Below are 21,382 nucleotides of genomic sequence, written 5' to 3'. Positions count from 1 at the left end.
GTCAGAGGGAGTAAGGCACAAGGGTAATGTAGTGACTGGATGCTGAAATGTTTGCTGTGGTTTTCCTCTAGTGCTGGACTTTCCCAAAGAGCTCTCTGATATGTTTGATCCAACAAAAGGTAAACTCCTCTTGAGTATAACATAAATAACATGTTTTTTCACCGTTAATTATGCGGTAGTTAGCTGTGTACCACTTTCTTAGTGTCCTGCCGACTGATGGTTGTTTTTCTCTGGCAGAGATCATGAGTGGAGACCTTTTGGAGGACTTGATGTCATCAGAAGGTAAGTTTGTTTAAACACCATAGACTGTATATAAAGATGGACGACATGACGGCTCCCCTGAAGTGAGTTATGAATCCTGGATGTCTCATCTCTTTCTCTGTCTGTTTCATCTCCAGTGTTCTCGCCTCTCCTCCGTCTGTCCCCTCCACCCAGCGACCACGACTACATATACAACCTGGATGAGACAGAAGGCCTTTGCGACCTCTTTGACGTGCCCATTCTCAATCTCTGACCCCTGAGATTGTTGTCATATTGGGAAACAGTTACCCAAACATGCTAATCTACCTTCATTTTTCTCCAAGTGTTCCCCCTCACTGACAGTGAAGGTGAGAAGAGGTGCAGGGAAGCCAATATGATCTGATGAGCGTTCAAGGACACCTCTGCACTGACATGATGAGCTCAAGCTGAGCTCAGTCAGACAGTAGCTCGATGTACAGCCTCGTGAAGAAATACAGGCGAGAACAAAACATTTTATTTACTGCTTTTCCAAGGAAACCAAGTCAAAACAAATGACGAATAATTATATTTTTAGATTGTTATGTATGATAAAGCGTTTGTGTAGATATGTTTGTATATCTGCTTTCCTGTGTGTACGTGAGCGAACATGAGTATGCATACTTTGCGTGAGTGTGCTTGTGCGTCTCTGTGCGTGCTTGAGTTTTGTATTGAATTCTCTCTTAACTTCAGATGTCTCCAGGAGAAAAACAGAAAGAGAAACCCTTTCCCTGTCAGGTAAAGAGTCATGGCAGACTAACAGAGCACAGCCTTTGTCACCCGGCAGCTGCTAATGCATGGCTTGAGTCCAAACACAGCTGGTTAAATATGCACTGTCCTCATGTACATAGAGAATATATATTTTGTATTACCAGCAGCAAACAAAACTATTGTGTAATAATGAACTACATTTGTAACACAGGCAGAGCAATAGTTTGCAAATAAACAAAGGTTCCAGATAAATAATCCTGTATGAAGTGCTTTGTTTTGAATATTGGGGATTGGTCTTAATCAAACCTTTCTGATTTGGAAAGTTGTTTTTGAACCAGTTAGAGAAAGATCTTAATGTTGAGTTACCGCAGCCAAAAGAAATTGTGATGTATAGGGCTAAGGACCAAGACAATGCAGGGAGTTGTCTAATCTAACAGGTTCAATACTGGCACTTCTACACTGAGAGGTTTGATTAGAAAAAAAAACAGGCTTGCTTTCAGTTTGATTTTGCCTCTGGACTTTTGAACCTTACAAGTTTTTGTAGGCTCTGATTTAATATATAACTTAACTGGAGTACGTCAGACGAAAAGCTTTCCCCCCCTCCAAAATGAGTTCTGTGGCAATTTGTCTTTCAATTATTATGTATGTATATGAATACCATTGTACTCAGTTCATTTGTATGTAAAGGGACATGTATGTATTTTTTACTGATGCACTGAATATTGTCACGATGTCATGGAAAACGCTCCTGATATTGTTTGTATATTTGGCAAAGATCCCCAATTCAGCCGTTTAATTCCAATGTTCTTTCTGTTTCTCGTAAATGAAACGCTGCCTATCTCTAAATTACATTTTCCAATTCTGATCATTCGCTCTGTGCAGGAGACGGGTGAGTAGCAGTTCACGATGGGTGTTACTAATCAGACTGTTTAAGTACAACATCGACATTATTCATATTCTACAGTGCTTATTTTGGTGCGATAATCTCCTGTTTGGCCCGGGATGACGTATGTTTGTACAGTATACGGTTTATATTCCTCTACTGCTTGTATAGAATAGCATTTATTTTTATACCTGATAGATGTATTATTACTGCTACTAATTTGGGGCTATACTTCAAACTTTTAAAATTAATCCACAAACCCTTCTGCCTAATAAAAGCATCCTGTCTCATTGTTGCACTTTACTTCACTGTGGACAGTTTGGTTGCTACTCATCCACTCCCAATCAGTAGTTGTTGTGTTTGGACAGTGTTGAGTTTGCCTAATTCTTCAATAAAGCAGCTGTGTGTGTGTGTGTGTGTGTGTGTGTGTGTGCGCGTGCGTGCCTCAATCCTACAGACATGTCAAATGAAACAATAAACACTCTGGTATTCTTTATGTAAGGTCTTGTTTCCTTCGTTTTGAATTTAAGTAATGTGCCACTTTGTTGATGTGTCAGCGAAGGTTTCCGATCAGTGTGGATGCTGTTACAGTAAGTTCAGTTGAGGTTTGTGAAATGGCGCTCAGATATGTTGTTGATGTGAGTTAGTCATTAAATTATTATTTTAATTAAACAATCACTTGGTTAGAATGCACATGTGATGAGAGTTTGACAGCAGGTAAGCTGTTTAACAGGAGCTCTTTATTGAATTTATTTTGTCTGGACATTGGGCTACTGTGACCTTGTACATTTCACTTAGTGACAGTTGTGGCATTGAATGGGTGGATACTTGTTCCTGTAACTAGTGAACTGTTAAGAATTCCTCTGTATTTGCAGCAGAGATCATACATTGCCATTAAAAACAGGAACTCACATGGCTCAAAGATGAATTTAATACAATTCTGAGATTAGGTTGTATTCACCCTTAAACTCCATTGGTCCACAATGACATACAGCCAAATAATTAGTATGAGTATGGTTTTATCTAGACTTAGACCTTGAAGCCTCATCAGGTCATGATACAAGAGGAAATCCTTTACATGCAAAATAAACATATGCTATATTTATTGATATGTCAAAATATAAATTGCATTGTTGTTCAGAAAACCATGTTTTCCATGTTATCGAGTCCAGCTGGGACTTCAGTTGCATTCCCTATCTCTTCCTCCCCTCAATTACTGTCAACTCTCTACAGCCAAATGTATATGATAAAGGCATACACTTTAATAACCAAAAATATCGGCATATATGTAAAGAGACATTACGTGCAGGACAGCAATGTATTTATAATCAGTGCAGTAATGTAGTGCATTTCCCAGCTGCCCATTTGTTTACAACAGGCCCAAATGTAACAATACTGATAATAGCAGTATTGAAGTAGCAGGAAACATTTGTGTATACGTGACAAAAGTCTTGGAGACAGAAGGGACAGCAGGGGGCGGTTGTAACCAGCCGTACCCGACCCGGAACCTTCATTAAATTAATCTACTACTTGGAAATTTGAAAGAAAAACTGGTACAAATCAGCACAAACTGCAACAGCATTTATTTAATTTATATAATTTGTCTTTCAAAGTAAAAGCCCTGTATCACTCGATGAATACAATGATTTGTTGGCTCTTAAAAGCAACACACTGAAAGGTTGGAAGGTAGAATATTACATAGGTGCATATGAGTGGAATTAAATACCATGAAATAAATGAATAGGGACGATGTCTTGCTCATGTTATCATGGAATATTTCCGTAAAACGTAATTTTCATGCTAATCCTGGGCGGGTTTATTTTGAAAGTCATAACCGGAAACCGTTATCTAAATCTGGCTAGTCTGCCTCAAACCCTCGACTGAACAACTCCAACCAACCCGGAACTTTTAAATCAACTAATCATTCCTGAAAACGTATTGCATGGAGTTCCCTCCTGGTTTTCCGAGCAGTTCAAATGTTACTCTAACAAAAGTCACTTGTACTGACTGAGGTAGTTCCTTCTGAGGGGAAAAAAGACAGTTTCAAATGCTTCTCGCTTGGACTGCCGCGGCTGCTGTGGGACAGTAACCCTGGACTTGTCTTTTTCAAACCAGGTAGGACCCGGTCAAGAAAAAAAGCTCTGCAGCTGACTTTCACTTCTTTCACAACCTTGTCCTGTGTCTTTTCACAAAGCTTTGTCATGTCCGTTTTGAAGTACTTACAGTTCAGGTGTTGTATTACCTTTATTTGCATTCATGCGTTTACTTCTAACTAACGTTAGTCAGCTTAACCATAGTTTGATGGGTAATTTATACAGCACACATAGGACTCTTTTGAACTAGTTACATTGATTTGTGAAACCCGAACTGTAATATTGTAATAAATAGGTTACACAGCAGTGCAAATTGTGTATGTTATATGAATTTCTTGTTAAAACAGTCACACCAGTCATCCACTAAATCCCAGTAGAAGCCTAAAGTCATCTTTCTTTTTTACTATTCTTGTATTTGAGGCAAACTGAGTGTGTGTGTGTGTGTGTGTGTGTGTGTGTGTGTGTGTGTGTGTGTGTGTGTGTGTGTGTGTGTGTGTGTGTGTGTGTGTGTGTGTGTGTGTGTGCGTGTGTGCGCGTGTTTGTGTGTGTATGTGTGTGTGTGTGTGCGCGTGTTTGTGTGCGTGTGTGTGTGTGCGTGTGTGTGCGCGTGTTTGTGTGTGTGAGAAGGGGGAAGCTCTCAGCTGCCTGAAATTCCTAACCTGACAGGGTACTACACACACACACACACACACACACACACACACACACACACACACACACACACACACACACACACACACACACACACACACACTTCCACAGAGGGGAGGAGGTTTGTCAGTCCAGGGGGGTCTGAGACTCAGTAGTGAGTCAGCAGGCTAACAAAAGGTCTGGGCTGCTGGTGGTTTTAAGCTTGATGAAAGTGCTTGTTGAAGAATAAAGGAACGGACAGCTGCTGAACATGGTGGACATTTTAATCTTTACAACTGTGTAAAGTGTAGCTTTTTGAAACATTCAAGGTACTATGTCATGGAGGAGGAACAATCTATTTCTTAACATGTGAATGTGTTATCATTCTGTTGACAATCATCTTGGTAGTCATGTATATGTTTTTCCTTCAGAATATATAAATCTAACCTGTTACATGTTTTGAAATGTGTGTGCCAACTATTTTATTGATTAATCAATTTCTAGTTCGGTCTATAAATTGTTAGAACATTCTGAGAAATGCCCATCAGAGTCCAAGGGGAATCCTTTATCATACATTGCTTTGTCCAAACCCAAATCAAAGATATTCCATTTACTATCATCGAAAACTGAGAAAGCCAGTAAATATTTACATTTGAGAAAATGTATTTCTTTAGTGATTGGTTTAAACCATCAATAAAATAAAAATGGTTGCCAATAAAAGTATTTAGATTAGTAACATTTATTGTAGTGCAGTAACACCGTAACTTCACTTCTGTTTAAAAGAAGACGCATGCAGAAGGTGCAGTTTTGGCTTCCACATACTTATTTCAGGGGACATCACAAACATGCACTGACAGGCTCAGACAGAAACACTTACATCAGCGGTTAACTTCGATGGAGAAGATGTGAACCTCACATTCTCTTCCGCTGAGTTTAGAAAGGGAAACATTGAACAGCGTCCACATTTTTACTGACCAGCATCTTTTCTGTTGAACAAACTCAGGGTGAGACAGGGTGCACAAGTATAACAATATGTATTTAATATTTTTAAATGACTTTTATCTTTACATACTGGCTGGTGATGGTGCTGTTCAGATTATTTTTTAAATAAGTTTGAGTTTTGAATGTTTTGACATTCGTACTTTCAACAGGTGTTGTCACCAGCCAGTAATGTCATTACATGTAGAATGATATGAAATACACATTTTTACATGTAAAATACATTCACACGAACAATGTAATCCAGGGGTCGGGAACCTTTTTGGCTGGGAGAGCCATAAAAGCCAAATATTTTTTTTATGTATTTCCTTGAGAGCCATATAAATTTGAATGTAACTTTATGCGTGCATTTTTTAAGAATAACACGTCTCCGAGTACTAATAGCGGTATCAGTGTTTCATTGAACAGGTGCTCTTTTATTAAATAAACTAAACGCTTACGTTATTCATCTCATTTATGTGCACGTTTCAGTGTTTACTGCACGGGGGTCAAACTCAAGGCAATTATATCCGACCAGCGAGAAAATATCATGTCTGTCATAACTGGCCCGCCGGTTAGGGTAATGAAATCAATGCATGGCACAACCACGGGGAAAGACATTTGAGGAAGAATCTAAATGTGTGAATGAAATGAAAGTTTTTGTAAAGCAAAGGGAAACACACCACAGATCTCTGGGACGATGTGAGCTGGACTGTTTGTGCAACATAACGAAGCATCTCACTGTTAAACCTGCAGCTTCAGGGCCGTGTGATCACGGACATGTGTGATGCCGAGCTGCGCCTACACCCCTACACCCACACCTACACACACACACCTACACACACACACCTATACACATACACACACACACACGCACACACACACACACACACACCTATACACACACACACACACACATACACACACACACACACACACACACGTGTGTAAGTGTGTGCGCTGTGCAGTCAGAGACCGAGCGGAGGAAAGGAGAGGGGAGAACTAAAATGACACAGTATAATTGTTTATTACTTGTTAATCATGTTAAAAAATGTCAGCTCAAAATTGTCTGCGAGCCATATCGCGTCATCAAAAGAGCCATAGGTTCCCGACCCCTGATGTAATCTATGCATGGCAGTATGAAATCAATTTGAGGAGTCAGAAAACAGGTTGCAACACTTTTGTTTTGCAGTCGAGGAAACCAGCTGAGGCTCAAAGCACTAGCTTAAGTTTATCCTCTGTCTTGTTGTAATGAAGGGGAACGTCGGTGCAGGCTGAGCAGTATCCCGTATTACAGGAGGCCTGGAGCATGTACGGACAGGTCATGATGAATGTAGACTAATAGTGCTTTTACCGTCAGCCTGGGAAAATCCAAGCTGCTAGAAGTCTCCACTGAATGTTTTCGCTCTCTACATATACATAGATACATAGATACATTTTTCTATCAGCCCTTTTCCTTGTTGTAACTGAGTGTGAGTGCATTAGAGAGCGTGCGTACTGTGGATACACTTACCGAGATTGCAGTTTAGGAAACCCGATGCATATTCTTGTGTTAAGAGGGTCTTACAACAAGTTAAGCAGCAGAAAATCAATAGAATATTGATTTAATATTAATGGTATTGGGATACCAATCAAGAAATTATGTAGAATTCTGATTGGGGTAATATCGTAAAATAGCTGCTGCCTTTTTTGATGTTCAAGACAATGTTCTTAGATTACTAGACTTGACTGAAGTTAAGTAAATTCAAAAGTGAACTACTGCCGACTCATGTCAACATTTAAACAAAATATGAAAGCACCAATAATCCAAAGACAAAATATTATTGCAAGATCGCGTTATTTAGTTAAAAACTTTGCAATAACTTAAAGTAATTATGACAAAATAAACAATAACATTTATAGTTCAGGAAAACAACGCTAAGAATCTGCTGTAAGAAAACGCTGCTTGGGCACAGAGGTCCTCACTAACTTGCTAACGGCTAACGTAAGCTAGCTAACAGGCTCACAGTAACGTTTGATGATGTTGCTGTAAATCATGTTAGCAGGTATGTTTACCATGCTCACCCTTTCAGTTTAGCCTGTTAACATTTGCAATAGTATTTTGTCATAAACCAAAAATATTGAAATGCGAACTTCATGGTGGCACAACAGGGAAAGTCAATATGATTTGTTTGCCTTTTCTTGACAACTGGTTTTAATAACTGTGAGAGACAGAGTCATACAGATCAGCCAAGTCCTGTCATTTCCAATGGGTACCCAAATGCAACATCCTGAGATGCTGATGTACAAGCCCCAATTTGTACAGAATACATTTCTCTATTGATACCCACCGAAACAAAGCTACCTCTTCTTTCGCTTCTTATAGTGCAACCAAAGCAATAATTAGTGTTTCAGCTGATAGACACATGGGCTCAGACGGATACTCAGTTTAAAACCCACAGGCACTCTTTGTTGTTGCAAAGACATGACATGCCATTACCCGGAGTTTGGCCTTGAATTTGCTGACTCATAAGCTGCTTGAGAACAAATCTACATTCACGCCCAAATCTCTTTAAGATTAAATCTGTTGGAAGGAAGTGGACCTTTTACAGCATAAATGTAATGATTTCGGCATCCCAGCCTTTCCTTGTAAATCACCCCAAAACAAACCTGGTGTGATCATGTTTGCATAGAGTTGAAAAAATCAATCTCAGTCGATCCTGCTGTAAAAAGATAGTTCTCCCCATTTTCATTCTCGCTTCGAAGGCTTTCTTTATCAGGAAAGATGCATCCTCAGGTCGCGTTAGGTGTGAAGACAGTAAAGGCGTGTGGTTGTTTTGACAGGAGTATTATTTGAACTGCCATAAACTGTGAGAGCTTCTTTTTTTAGACTGGAGTGAAGGTATGTGAACTATCCAAGAGATCGAGCAGAGGGTGGGGGTTATTAATCACACCGAACACAAGCAGGCACACGCTCGACCTATTTTCTTTCATCGAGAGCTCATGATTGTACAGAAGAATTTAGATCTGACTGTATTGTTTCCATGTGCTGAGAGAGAGACTGAGAAGGACAAGGGAGGGGGAAGGGTTAGAAGCACAACTGCTTCTTCTGTATCCTCTGGGAATGCTGTCTGAAGGCTGGAGGAAGTGTGTATGGCATGTGTGTGAATCGGAAAAGGGGAGAAGAAAGAGTGAACAATCCGACGTGCGTGTTCAGACAGTATTTAGCCCTCTCAGCTTTACTCAATGCACCATAAACACACATTGAAAGAGGAACACAGTGTTCTACAACTTCATATTGAAAACGAAAGTTGCATTGACCGCCAAGGCTCAGTCATGAGTTCTCAAGTTTCACTTTATCATGTTTTAGTATCACTGAGTTTATGTTCAGTTTGACACAACGACAGCAACAACTCACGTGAAGCCACTCGGTTGCCAATATGTAACTCTTTGAACGGAACAGTTTGATCGTTCATTACAGAGCTCAGATTTTATTTGTGGATCCATCAAATACAAACTCAATCTCATTTTGGTCGCAGTTTTCACATATTTGCAGAAGACTGAATGGCTGTTTATTGGTTTGTGTTCTGGTTTTATTCTTCTTTACACATCTTTCTGTTACAGTTACGCTTTTTTTTATCAGGTTCCAGGTAGTAAAGGTCATGACACTTTGATTAAGGAATGTACTGCATGTAACATGATTTATTTTGACACTTTCATCTCATTTAATATCAACAGCTAGAGAGTGGTGGAGTCAAGAGCTGCCAACATGCCTCAACAGAAGGACATAGTGAAGATAGCCATCCAGATGCCCGGGGCCTACCCCCAGCTCATACAACTGGACCAGGTAATTCACACACTATACCAAATATCCTCCCTTTTAAACTCTAAATGCCTGTTAAAGTCGGATGAATTAGGTCATTTGTTACTCTGGTTAATTTAATTTAAAAAACAATATCATCTTAGTCATATATATTTATATATATATAGCTTTCACTTTATCGTGTTTTAGTATCACTGAGTATCACTCTCTCTCTCTCTCTCTCTCTCTCTATATATATATATATATATATATATATATATATATATATATATATATATATATATATATATATATATATAGAGAGAGAGAGAGAGAGAGAGAGAGAGAGAGAGAGAGAGAGAGAGAGAGAGAGAGAGAGAGAGAGAGAGAGAGAGAGAGAGAGAGAGAGAGAGACTGGTGTTTGCCTGTTCTCAGACTTTGCTCTAGCTGATTGCTTTGTGCTCCGACAGTGAAGTACCATGGGAATTTATTGCCCTTAGTTGAGCCTTTTAAAGTAGCACTTCCCCTTAAACTGCTTTATTTGCTGATCTTGGTCAACTCAAAGACCGCAACAGTGACCTTAACCCTAACCTTCAAGAGATGTTCAGATGTTTGACATAAGTTACCGTGTGCACTTTGGGCCACATCTGTATCTTAAAACTATAAAGTTTGTTGAAGATCATCAGTGTATCACTACATGCCCTATTCACTGTCGTGTCACCTGAAGGGCAGCATGAGGTAAAGTTAGTTCTGAGAAGACAGTCAAGCTGAGTCTCACACAAGTGCTGTATTCTGTCATGGATTTATTTTTGTGTGTTGTTCTGTGTCTTAAAATATTTGTGTTTGCCCTTCACGTGTGCTGCTGCTCAAGCTGCAACACACGTGAGGTGATCTGTGACCACATGACTGCTTGTCTGAGTGCCTCCATACAGCTAGCACTCAAACTACAACTAACCCTAACTATGATTCAAAATGTTCCACGCAGTAGCATGTGTGTGTATGTGTGTGTGTGTGTGTATGTGTGTGTGTGTGTGTGTGTGTGTGTGTGTGTGTGTGTGTGTGTGTGTGTGTGTGTGTGTGTGTGTGTGTGCCTACAAACGGTGATTATCGCACTTCCTTACCATTGTGGTTTGAAACAGCGGCTGCAGTACGACATATTACAATAACTCTGTCTGGTCAATTTAATAATCACCTGTGGTGTCTTTTAACATTTTCTTTTCATTCACCTTTCCTGCTGCTTTTTACTTACCCATCTATGCAGTCCCAAAATGTTCAATATTGAATAAATAAATATGAATATATTGTGTAAAATGTAGGCAATATTTATGAAACAATATTTTGTCAAATAACTTAGTAAATGATTCAAACTCAACTCATTATTCTAATATTTTATTTCATCGTTCTTATTTTGTAATAACTAAGCAGAGTTTTACAGGAGTTCACTTTATTTCATATTATAAATGTTGTATTGATTTTAATGATTCTTCAGAAAAAGACGCACAACTCTGTGAAAAACAAAAAGACACGGAGTCTTTCTCCGTTGCTCGAGTCAGCAGGAGCTAGCAAACAGTGCTAACAGTGCTAACAGTGCTAACGGTGCTAACACTTTGACTGCTGAGTAATGATCCAAGCTCACCAGCCGGCCTAGCGTGTTAGCCAGCTAGGTAGGTAGCATTAGTAGCTAGGCTAAGGCTTAGGTAAGGGGTTGCGTTTTGATCATTTATATTTTTTACACAATTTATTCATTTGATCATTTATTTTATAATCTTGATCTAAATAATAATAATAATACATTAGACTTGTATAGCGCTTTTCTTGTAACTCAAAGATGCTTGAATATAAATAAATAAATAATATAATCAAACATTTAAAGTATTGAACCCTTTGGGGATTCATACCCATCCACTGGTTTTGTTTCTTCAGCTTTGACTAAATGTGTTTGTGGGGAAGTTTTCCAATTGTTTCCCAGAAACTATGGGGAAGTAGTACTTCTTTGCTTCACTACGCATGAGTAATAGTTTAAACTGTATCCTAGGCAGCAGGGGTATGTGTCTCGCACACACATACTGTACATCACTTGAGAGTGTTTGAACAGAGAGAGAATGGATTTAACATCTTCTCACGAGACTGTCTGGTTATTTCAACTGTTGGAAAATGCAGCACAACTGAAACTGGAATGAAAACAGAACTAAAGTTGACCTTTTCAAGCCCTGATATCTTAACCAATGACTTTTTGTTGTAATAACTCTTAAGAGCAGCACAACAATGAAGCATTCAGGAGTGTTAGATTTGGACGTGAATGCCCATTCTCTTCTCCAAATGCATTACATTTTGCGTCACAACAAATCCCGTCAGCCCAGAAGTATCCCTCAAAAACTTCTCATTGGCCCAGCCGCTTCCACTAAACACATCCGATCACTTATAACGGAGCAGCCACTGGGTCTACCACAGAACCCGAAGACATTTGGATTGGTTGACCGCGGGGCTGACCACTAATAGCAGGATAGCTGAGAGTCAGACGTAGAAGTAGTCTGGCTTTTATTTACGTACGAAGAGAGATCTGAGCTCTGAGGGTAACATTGTTCCAAAAGCGTTGGGGAGCTCTTGGATTTCCTTTTCTCAGCAAACAAGGTTTGCAGCCAGCGAGAATAGCTGTGGTACCGGGATCTCATAACAGCATGTCATTACTGAAGCATGTGTTCAGCACCCTGACATTGAAAATGCGTTGATGGTAGAGTCCTGTTGTTATGACCCACATGTTTGCAACAGGTGTATGTTTCTTATGTTATGTGTGAATGCATTGTTTGTATCTGACTACATGCTGTTTTGTTGTGTCTTTGTGCAGAAAAAGCCTCTGTCTGCTGTAATAAAGGAAGTGTGTGATGGGTAAGTTGATGATGATGAATCGGATTTCTTTTGCTGCCTCTACGCTGTCTCCAGGGAAATGTCTGACATCATTAACTGTGTGTATTACCGTGGTAGTCATATCGATGTGTCTGTGTGTGTTTAGCTGGAATCTCTCAGGTCCCGACAACTATGCTCTGCAGTATGCTGATGGAGTGCAGACGTACATCACTGAATCTGTGAGTCACATCTATGTACAAATCCATACAAATATTTATCGGTCTTGTAAATGTTTGAGACTTTTGAGTCAGCCCTTCAGATGTTTCTTTGTTTAAGACGAGAGTGTTGTAAATCTCTGTTTTATACGTCACAACTTTGACAGCACCGCTGTCCACTTTTGTGAGTATTTTTACTTGAGTCCAAAAGTGCGTGAAATTACTTGACTTAAGATGAAGCCCAGGTCACACAATGTCATCAATACTATTACAAATGAGTGTGAGACGGACTGAAACAACAAAGGACAGGGAGAGAGGAAGTAAAAGAAAGAGAGAAAAGCACCTGGATGATGTCTTTGGACTGAATGCAGAGCTGCAGAAGCCATTACAACGCCATCAGATAGATGCAGAGAAACTAACTTATTGTAGTACACTGCAGTGAGACTGTCAGACGTGTGCTGCTGGATCGAGTGTGAAACACACAGCAGGCTTTTACTTTTAGCACTCAACGCTAACTTTCAGACTTTGAAGTTGGTGAGTTTGTAGTTAAATGCAGATGTTTCAGTCTAAGAGCAGTTTCTTAATTAGTCCGAGGAAGACTTGATTTTGTATCGTGATTATTTCCTGCTATTAACAGCAATCTAATTTCCGAAATATCATGTCTTTATCGTAGTGGACAAAAGAGCACATGTTAGCTTGCAATTTTGGTGACCATAAGTGCAAACTCAGCAACACAAATGTGAATTATATCAAATCAGTTTTGAATGCATCCGCTGGACACATACATGTCTTTGCTTATATACATACAATCTTAGGCTTTTGAACCTATTCCTCCAACAGGACTTCGACTAACGATTCTTTTCCTTAATCTGCATATTAATCATTTATTCATTTGGTCGGTAAAACTTTAGAAAATTGTGATAAATGTCCACCCTAAGTCTAAGGTGATGTCTTCAAATGTCTTTAAGTCAGTCCAAACCCCAAAGACATTAACTTTAATATGATATAAACCAGAGAAATCTCTTTAGTTGAGAGGCTGAAAACCACATTTTCTACAATTTTTGCATGAAAAAACGATGAATCATTTATTTAACTAGTTGATACTGTCAATCAACTCATCGTTGCAGCTCTACTATACAATGTACACATACAATACAAACATGCTCACGCATACAGTGTTCACATGCAAACAGTCCGTTTTGTTTGTTGTTTTATTCGACACCGGGTGAAACTTGCTCAGCTCGAAGCCCTAAATACGTTATTTATTTTAACCTATGTAGCGATCTCTATTGTCTGTGTTAAATGAACCCTAGAAGTGAGGCTGGAGTAGGATATACGCATTGTTATTCAGAAATACTGGATCAACAGGTTGACTTGAGGCAGTTCAATCACCTCCGTCCCTCTGCTAATGGCCGGGAGTCCAGGGGGGGCTTCTGTTCTTTCCTGAGGGGTGCAGACAGATCTCTTTCTGCAGCTCACACACAAAACAGTTTTACCCTCTCTCTTTTCCTTACAGTAGACTGAACCAATTGAGTCCTAGCTATTCTGCAGTTTATAGGTGACTGTACTGTGTGTGAGTTTATGTATGGATTACTGTGTGTATAGGTCTTTGTACTGTACACATGTCTGTTTGTGTGTCTGACTTCCTCTACCTTGTGGTTTCTGTGTCACTGTTTATGCCAGCGTGTTTTTTTAAATACTTTTCCCTTTGCGTGCACGGTTGTGTGTCTGTTTGTTTGTGTGTTGTAGAATCGTCTGGACATTAAAAACGGCTGCATTCTGCGTCTGACCAAGGCACCGGTGAGTCTGCATCCTCCAGGCTCTCAGCCACGTTACTCTCTCACCTCCCTCTTCTCACATTCCTGCAGCCGAGGTCTCTCTGTCCGTCTCTGGCTCGTGACTCTTTCATTTATGTTCTGCATGCAGCAAATTTACAGAACCACCTACATGCACAGATAGTAAAATAAGTCATCTCTGATCTGTCGCTGACAGCTGAGCCGAGTTCCAAAATATAATTTGAACAACAAGAAAAGTACAAAATTGTTGCGTTTGGTGTGTGTTTTGTTGATGCTGATGATCGCAGGGCCGCTGTGCAGAAGACTTGTACAAGGGCATCCAGAGCTCAGACTCGGGCGTGCGATGCGATTCGCTGAAGGAGCTGGCGAGCGTTTCCACAGACGTGACCTTTGCTCAGGAGTTCATCAGCCGAGACGGACACCTCTTATTGGTCAAGATAGTAGAGGACTCTAATGAGTAAGTTCTTAATGTGGTCTGTGCTTGCATATTTTTTCAAGGGCACAAACTTCACTGAACACTGAGCTGAATCCTGAGTGCTCCGTCACGTGATGGAAATGTTTGAGTCTATTGCTATAAATATTTACTCTTTAAACCAGTAACTGAATTACTGAGAGGATTCCACGCAGTTCATATGAATGCTTTTTGTCAGTGCATGTGTGTGCGAGTACGAAATGCTTTTCCGTGTGTGTAAGTGAACATAATATTTCTTTGTATGTGTGTCTGCGTCATTCAGGAGTAATGTGATCATGACCCACACGCTGACAGGCTTCATGGAACTGATGGATCATGGGATAGTTTCATGGGAGAACCTCTCGTGTGTCTTCATCAAGAAGGTGCTGAATCTTTTGCTCTCGGACGGTCTGCTGTTTTTCCCTGACTGTAGCTGCACTCTCTCTTACTATTCTTCCTTCTTCCCTTCCTTTCAGATTGCCAGCTTTGTCAACGCCAAGCCGACCGATGTATCAATGCAGCAGGTGTCCTTGGACATCCTGGAGAGCATGGTGCTGAGCAGCCACAGCCTCTTCCTGCAGGTCAAACAGGAAGTCACTATGGAGAGGCTCATCGCTCACCTCCAGGTGTAAGTAACAAATAGATATGGACACTTAGAAGCCAATTATAAATGAATTGAATCCTTGAATATGTGCAGCCACATCTGCTTGATATATGAATATCGTTGTGTTGCAACTTTGATTTTGCCAATAAAGTTATTACACTGGTATAGACATAAATATCATTAATGTAAATAGAGATCGGTCGCGATGCAAAATCCAGCCAGGGGTGTAATGTGTGTGTGTGTGTTGGGGGGGGGGGCAATGCTTCCAGAGCAAATTACTTTCAGAGTTTCTCTCAGTGGAAGAAAAGAAAGACAGATGACATAACAATACATACAATGTTCAGGATCTACTGTTGAGCAAAGTGAAAGAGAAAACTAACGACTAACATATGTGTGACGGTAGAGCAGGGCGCTGATAAGTGTCAGCATTATCTCTGTATCACAGGAAGTTTTTAATTATGTAAAAAAGACTCCCCCATTGTATTGAGACAAATGTATTACTGTGAGAATTGACATCTCTCTCCTCTCTGACCGCTTTCAGGACGAACCAGCAGATACAGACCAAAGCCATGGCCCTACTTATGGCACTACTACAAACTGCCGGGGACTCAGACAGACAGGTGCTGCTGCAGGCCATTTTCTTCTTTCTACCACGCTTTCATCAACTTCCTCTTTTCATCATAACTATTCAAACTTCCAAACATGTAGACAAGTCTGTATTTATTTAGTTTCAGGGCCTTCCTGAATTTCTTTCACTTCCAGACAGCTGTTAATAGGTCTGCACTGTGCATACTTTAACTTAGCTGTCGTATCTTAACTCTTTACTACAGGAAGCTTATGTTTCGCAGGCTGAGAGTGGCATGCCTGTGACATGGGGTGATGGCTGGTTATTGTACATGCGAGTCACAATCCTGCCGGTTGCAGCTTCTTACAGAAAGCTGGAAATGATCCATTTTCCTCATTCTGCCTGGTCATCTCAGCTTTTCTGCGCACAGTCGAGGCTTTCTCTCCCTCTGTTCTGTTCCTGCTCCTCTCTCATTGTACGGAAACAGTTCCTTCATTCAGCCCCCGTCTCCTTTCTCTCAGACTCTCTTTGTTACTCACGCACACACACACACACACACACTTCCTCACTTTTACAGTAGGTTAACAAATCCACCCTTCTTATCAGCAAATTAGCCCTGAACAAAACGGGGCCGGGCTAGAGATGCATGTACCAGCAAGTGGTGATTGCGTTACAGAGGTCAAAGTCTCCACACACAAAGACTTGTCCCGCCCATTAATCAGAAACTGACACTATGTCGCCACCCCATGTTAGAAACAGGTCATTGCACCCCAGTAACACATTTTACTCACGCTCACGTTGTTCCCTTGTTCCTTGTGATCTGTTTTGCAGGATATGTTTGCGTTCCTGAATAAGAAGAATCTCCGTCAGTACATCTATAAAGTAAATGATCTCCCTGTTTACATTTACACACAGTGCAAATGTTTTTTTGTATCTCAGTGATAATATGATGAAAGAAGACCTCATTGTTGTGCAGAGGAATGTAGAGAAAGCAAAACTCTGGCCTATTAAAGAAAAGTGTGTATTTGTTGCAGAACATTATCCATAGTTCTGGTTCAGTCCAGGACGAGATGGCCCACTACCTCTATGTCCTACAGTCGGTTACCTTGAACCACCTGGAGCCTCGGATGAGGACGCCTCTGGACTCCTACAGCCAGGTGAGCTATACAATGATGAGAGTGAGAACATATGCTGCTGCTGAACGTTTTTCTATCTCGCTCCAAACATACATTTACCCTGCGAACACACCCTTTAGGATTTATCTTATTTCATCGACCTTAAAGGGATAGTTTGAATGTTTTGAAGTGGGGTTGTATGAGGTACTTATTCATAGTCAGGTTATTAGCTACGGTCCGTACGCCCCCAGTGTGGAGAAGGGGACAGGATTTACCACACTGAAGCAGAGGAATGTACTGCTGTGGACGGGCTGCGGCCCACCTAAAATAATCAATATCAGTTCAAGTGTATGCTATACATAGAATATAGATAAGAGAGTATAGATAACGGCTTCAGTTCCCCGTCTGAAAGGGATGTGACAGCAAGGTAAAGCGGTGAAAATATTCTAAATACAGCGTAGACTTCAAAACTGATATTGATTTTAGGCGGCTAAAATATGTTTTGCTGCTGCACCTGTCCACAGCAGGACTCAGCTTCTGGGCCGATACTCCTGTCTAAAATGCTACTCTAAAAAATCAGCTGTTCCTTCTTTGTTTATTTTTCCGGGCAAATCTTAACATTTTAAAATCCTAGACAAACGCTCTTAGTGGAAATGATGGCATGTCTGCCTGGCAGTGACTAAATAATTCAAACGTGTTTAATTATTACCCGAGTGAACCGTCTATTAGGTTTATCAACACTCACAGATGTCCACTCAACATCCACCTTTTATCTGCGTCTTCCCCTGTCGCTGCAGGAGCAGAGAGACATCCTTCATGGTTTGCGACAGGCAGCGTTTGAGACAGAAAGCGAGAACAGCCTGAGCCACGAGAGACGACGCTCGCTCTGCGCCAAAGAGTTCAAGAAGTTAGGCTTCTCTGTAAGTGCTGTTAGAAGTCACCCTGTGAGCTTTCTGGTCACTGTCGTCATTATTATCAATATGTTTTTATGTTTATGTTTTATTACTGTGATTAATATTGTCTTTGATCGTTTCAGAACAATAGTAACCCTGGTCAGGACTTGGTGCGAACGCCTCCTGGTCTTCTAGCTTTGGACACCATGTCCTATTTTGCCGCACGCTATCCTGATGCCTACAGCAGGGTGAGCATGATTACCTGCTTGTAATTCCACAATTGGAAGAGTTCAGGGGCACAATGAAACCTTTCTCTAAACATTTTCTGACTTTGGCAATGTCATAGCAAGCATCCTGTCATCGTCCTTGAGCGGTACGTCATTAACCTGAGCTGTGCCGTATTAAAAAAGAAGACACAAATCACATCAACCTGATCTCATGTAGCTCATATACGTTTCAGTCTAATACCGGATAGAAAGTACAAATGTTATGTGACAGTTGTAAAAGGTCATGTTGTCATGTTGTCATGTTGTCATGTTGTCATGTTGCCATGTTGTGTGTGTAAGCTCGATGAAAACTTCATTTGTAATGTTTACAATACAGAGTCATATTGTTTCTGTCTCCCAGTTTGTCCTGGAGAACAGCAGCAGGGAAGACAAACATGAGTGTCCGTTTGCCAGGAGCAGCATCCAGCTCACACTCATCCTGTGTGAAATCCTTCGTATCGGAGAGTCCCGTAAGTTGACCTCCGACCTACAGTATTAGTGCCATGACTTGGTCTGTAACCTCTGGTCACACTCACTCTACAAATGATAATCTTGTATTGTTTTTCTTTTGTTCTCCATCTTATCCATTCCCTCCTCTGTTAACAGCCTCAGAGACCAGATCTGACTACCACCCCATCTTCTTCAGTCAGGATCGGCTGATGGAGGAGCTTTTCTGTGTCTGCATCCAGCTGCTCAACAAGACCTGGAAGGAGATGAGAGCCACTCAGGAGGACTTCGACAAGGTAGGCCTAGCAAGAGCTATTGTGCCACGCAGGAGTTTGACTAGGCAGGCTTGCTGTCATTTCACTTTAAAAGACCTTTCAACCTTTCAGGAAATGCATTCAGAGTTTGATTAGAAGATCAAGATCATGTCAGTGCGGTAGATATTCAGCTTGAGCCAGCAGCCGCTTCGCTCAGCAGTGTTATGTCAGTGACCTTTGCGTTTGCGCAGCGCCAGGCTAGCCGTCTCCCTGTTTCCAGTCTTTGTGCTAAGCTAAGCTAACTGGCTAAAGACCAAGCTGCATATTAAAACAAACAAACATGAGAGTGGTATTAGTCTTCTCCCGTGACTCTCAGTAAGAAAGCAAATAAGCACGTTTCCCAAAATGCTTTCTTGAAGGACTCCTTGTAATTGTGAGGTTTGATGAACAAAGATTAGAAGATCCAGAGCTGTGCTTCTTACCCACAACACCATCTCAACCCCTACGTAGGTATGATGATACTGATATTTACAGTTTTGAGGCACATCTCAGTGCATGCTGTACATGCTGTGACTGAATGGGTGGACTATATCCCAGTTACACTGTAGCCTTGTCTGTCTTAATACCCACTCAGGAGAATCTAGTAAAGACACAGCAGGAGGAATGCTGCATTAAAAGGCAGATAACTCAATTTGTCTGTGTTTTCTAAACGTACGTTATGCAACATAGTCCACTGATACAGTCGCAACACTGATAAAAAACAGTTGAATCGCTGGACTAGCACTCACGTCGACAGTCGCTGTGTGTGTAAAAAGATGACACAGGGTATTTCATATCCATGCCAACCACTGCCAGAACCGACCTGCTTACTGCAAACAAATCCCGGGACATAGCAAAGCTTCCTATCGAGTACCTGAACTAATCTATCGCAGTGTGCCATTGTGTTGGACAGGCCCAACCACAAATACACTTCCAGAAATAATCAAATAATGTTGAATTTGGTCACTGCTTTGTATGCACCCACTGTTTGCCCTCTTAAACCCATGATGTTTCGTCATCGGTGATGACATCATTTTGTGATTAAATCCTTAATTCATTGATTATTATCTTGCACAGTAGCATCATGAATTATTATTACAACTGAGCCTCAACAGCTGTAAATTAGATTTCTCTCATCTCACATTAGAGCTGCAACGATGTCTATGGACAAAATAAATCAGCAGCTATTTTGATAATGGATTAAATGTTAAAGTTATTTTTGATGCAGTGACAGAAACTTGTTTTTTTAAACAAGACAAGTTGAGTCTGGACTTTGAGAAAATGGGATGGACATTTCACATTTCTATTGTCTGACATTTTGTAGACGCACACTTAATCAAATAATCTAGAAAATAATAATAAGATTAATAGATTAATGAACATAATCAGTAGTTGCAGCCCTATCTTACGTGCATCTTTACAGGCATTTAACAAGATAAATCAAGTCCACCTTGAGTTATGTTAATGATCTACATAAAGGTTTTCAAACTAATTCAAATTTAACAAAGGGGCAAGCCCCTGCAGACACAATGAGTTTAGTTTATATGAGAGAAAAGTTTGTACTTTTGTGACTTTGTATAGGTTAATTCTTATGCTAACCATCCCCGACCTGCCCCCACAGAAAGAGTTGAGCCTTCATTTAGGAACTCACAGTGAGCTTACAACCACAATGTAGTACTTTTGCTGTGCTAATAGTTTGAGCCAAGCCATCAGCAGCGGGGTCTTGTCTGGGAGAAATATTGAGAATCAAGTCGTCCTGAAAAGGAGAGTGTTAGAGCTTTTGTCCTGAGCCGCATCTCAACATCACACACAACCGTCCGTCGTCAACAAAGCGCTCTCCTGATAGTCATAAAACTCAGTGACCCTTTGACCCTTCAGGAGCGGGCCAGTGTCCTGAGCGCCAGACCAGCAGACTGGCCTTTTGTTTTTGACCACGGCCCCCTACCCAGGGTGCTTTGGGGCAAGGACAAAGGGGCATTAGGTGGACAAAGAGAAGCGTGGTGGGCGGCAGAAACAGAGGGAGAAGGAAACGAGGAAAACAAAGCGCTCGGGGCATGAGCAGTAATTACACAACAACAGAGGGAAAACCTCTGGAAACAATATGAGAGGGAGAGAATGAGAGGGTGAGACAGGAGGGAGAGAATGAGAGGGTGAGACAGGAGGGAGAGAATGAGAGGGTGAGACTGGAGGGAGAGAATGAGAGGGTGAGACAGGAGGGAGAGAATGAGAGGGTGAGACTGGAGGGAGAGAATGAGAGGGTGAGACAGGAGGGAGAGAATGAGAGGGTGAGACTGGAGGGAGAGAATGAGAGGGTGAAACAGGAGGGAGAGGGTGAGACTGGAGGGAGAGAATGAGAGGGTGAGACAGGAGGGAGAGGGTGAGACTGGAGGGAGAGAATGAGCGGGTGAGACTGGAGGGAGAATGAGAGGGTGAGACTGGAGGGAGAGAATGAGAGGGTGAGACAGGAGGGAGAGGGTGAGACTGGAGGGAGAGAATGAGAGGGTGAGAATGAGAGGGAGAGAAAGAGAGGGTGAGACTGGA

At 41.1% G+C, this 21,382-nt stretch overlaps 2 protein-coding genes across 5 annotated transcripts in view; both read left to right on the top strand.

Annotated features, from left to right (window-relative positions):
- Window positions 1-2,536, top strand: part of e2f4 (E2F transcription factor 4) — a 10,674-nt gene extending 8,138 nt beyond the window's left edge. Inside the window, exons 9-11 of the mRNA XM_029434621.1 lie at window positions 72-119; window positions 238-282; window positions 399-2,536. Of these exons, the coding sequence (XP_029290481.1) occupies window positions 72-119; window positions 238-282; window positions 399-514 (209 nt within the window). The 3' untranslated portion in view covers window positions 515-2,536. The remainder of the gene's footprint in view (window positions 1-71; window positions 120-237; window positions 283-398) is intronic.
- A 1,204-nt stretch (window positions 2,537-3,740) lies between these two features.
- elmo3 (engulfment and cell motility 3) overlaps window positions 3,741-21,382 on the top strand; it is a 25,368-nt gene continuing 7,726 nt past the window's right edge. For 2 of the 4 annotated variants that reach the window (XM_029433757.1, XM_029433755.1), the window contains exons 1-15: window positions 3,741-3,985; window positions 9,289-9,397; window positions 12,198-12,238; window positions 12,363-12,435; window positions 14,161-14,211; window positions 14,495-14,664; window positions 14,942-15,041; window positions 15,135-15,286; window positions 15,804-15,882; window positions 16,659-16,709; window positions 16,862-16,984; window positions 17,740-17,862; window positions 17,979-18,083; window positions 18,463-18,571; window positions 18,708-18,844. In XM_029433757.1, the coding sequence (XP_029289617.1) occupies window positions 9,320-9,397; window positions 12,198-12,238; window positions 12,363-12,435; window positions 14,161-14,211; window positions 14,495-14,664; window positions 14,942-15,041; window positions 15,135-15,286; window positions 15,804-15,882; window positions 16,659-16,709; window positions 16,862-16,984; window positions 17,740-17,862; window positions 17,979-18,083; window positions 18,463-18,571; window positions 18,708-18,844 (1,392 nt within the window). In that variant the 5' untranslated portion in view covers window positions 3,741-3,985; window positions 9,289-9,319. Of the gene's footprint in view, window positions 3,986-8,952; window positions 9,129-9,288; window positions 9,398-12,197; window positions 12,239-12,362; window positions 12,436-14,160; window positions 14,212-14,494; window positions 14,665-14,941; window positions 15,042-15,134; window positions 15,287-15,803; window positions 15,883-16,658; window positions 16,710-16,861; window positions 16,985-17,739; window positions 17,863-17,978; window positions 18,084-18,462; window positions 18,572-18,707; window positions 18,845-21,382 lie in introns of those variants that run through there. The other 2 variants (XM_029433756.1, XM_029433758.1) reach the window with 2 other exon arrangements.

Source organism: Cottoperca gobio, chromosome 6 (assembly GCF_900634415.1).
Source record: "Cottoperca gobio chromosome 6, fCotGob3.1, whole genome shotgun sequence".
NCBI lineage: Eukaryota > Metazoa > Chordata > Actinopteri > Perciformes > Bovichtidae > Cottoperca > Cottoperca gobio.
The sequence above is the reverse complement of the archived record's forward strand: the minus strand, read 5'-3'. Positions and strand labels throughout refer to the sequence as shown.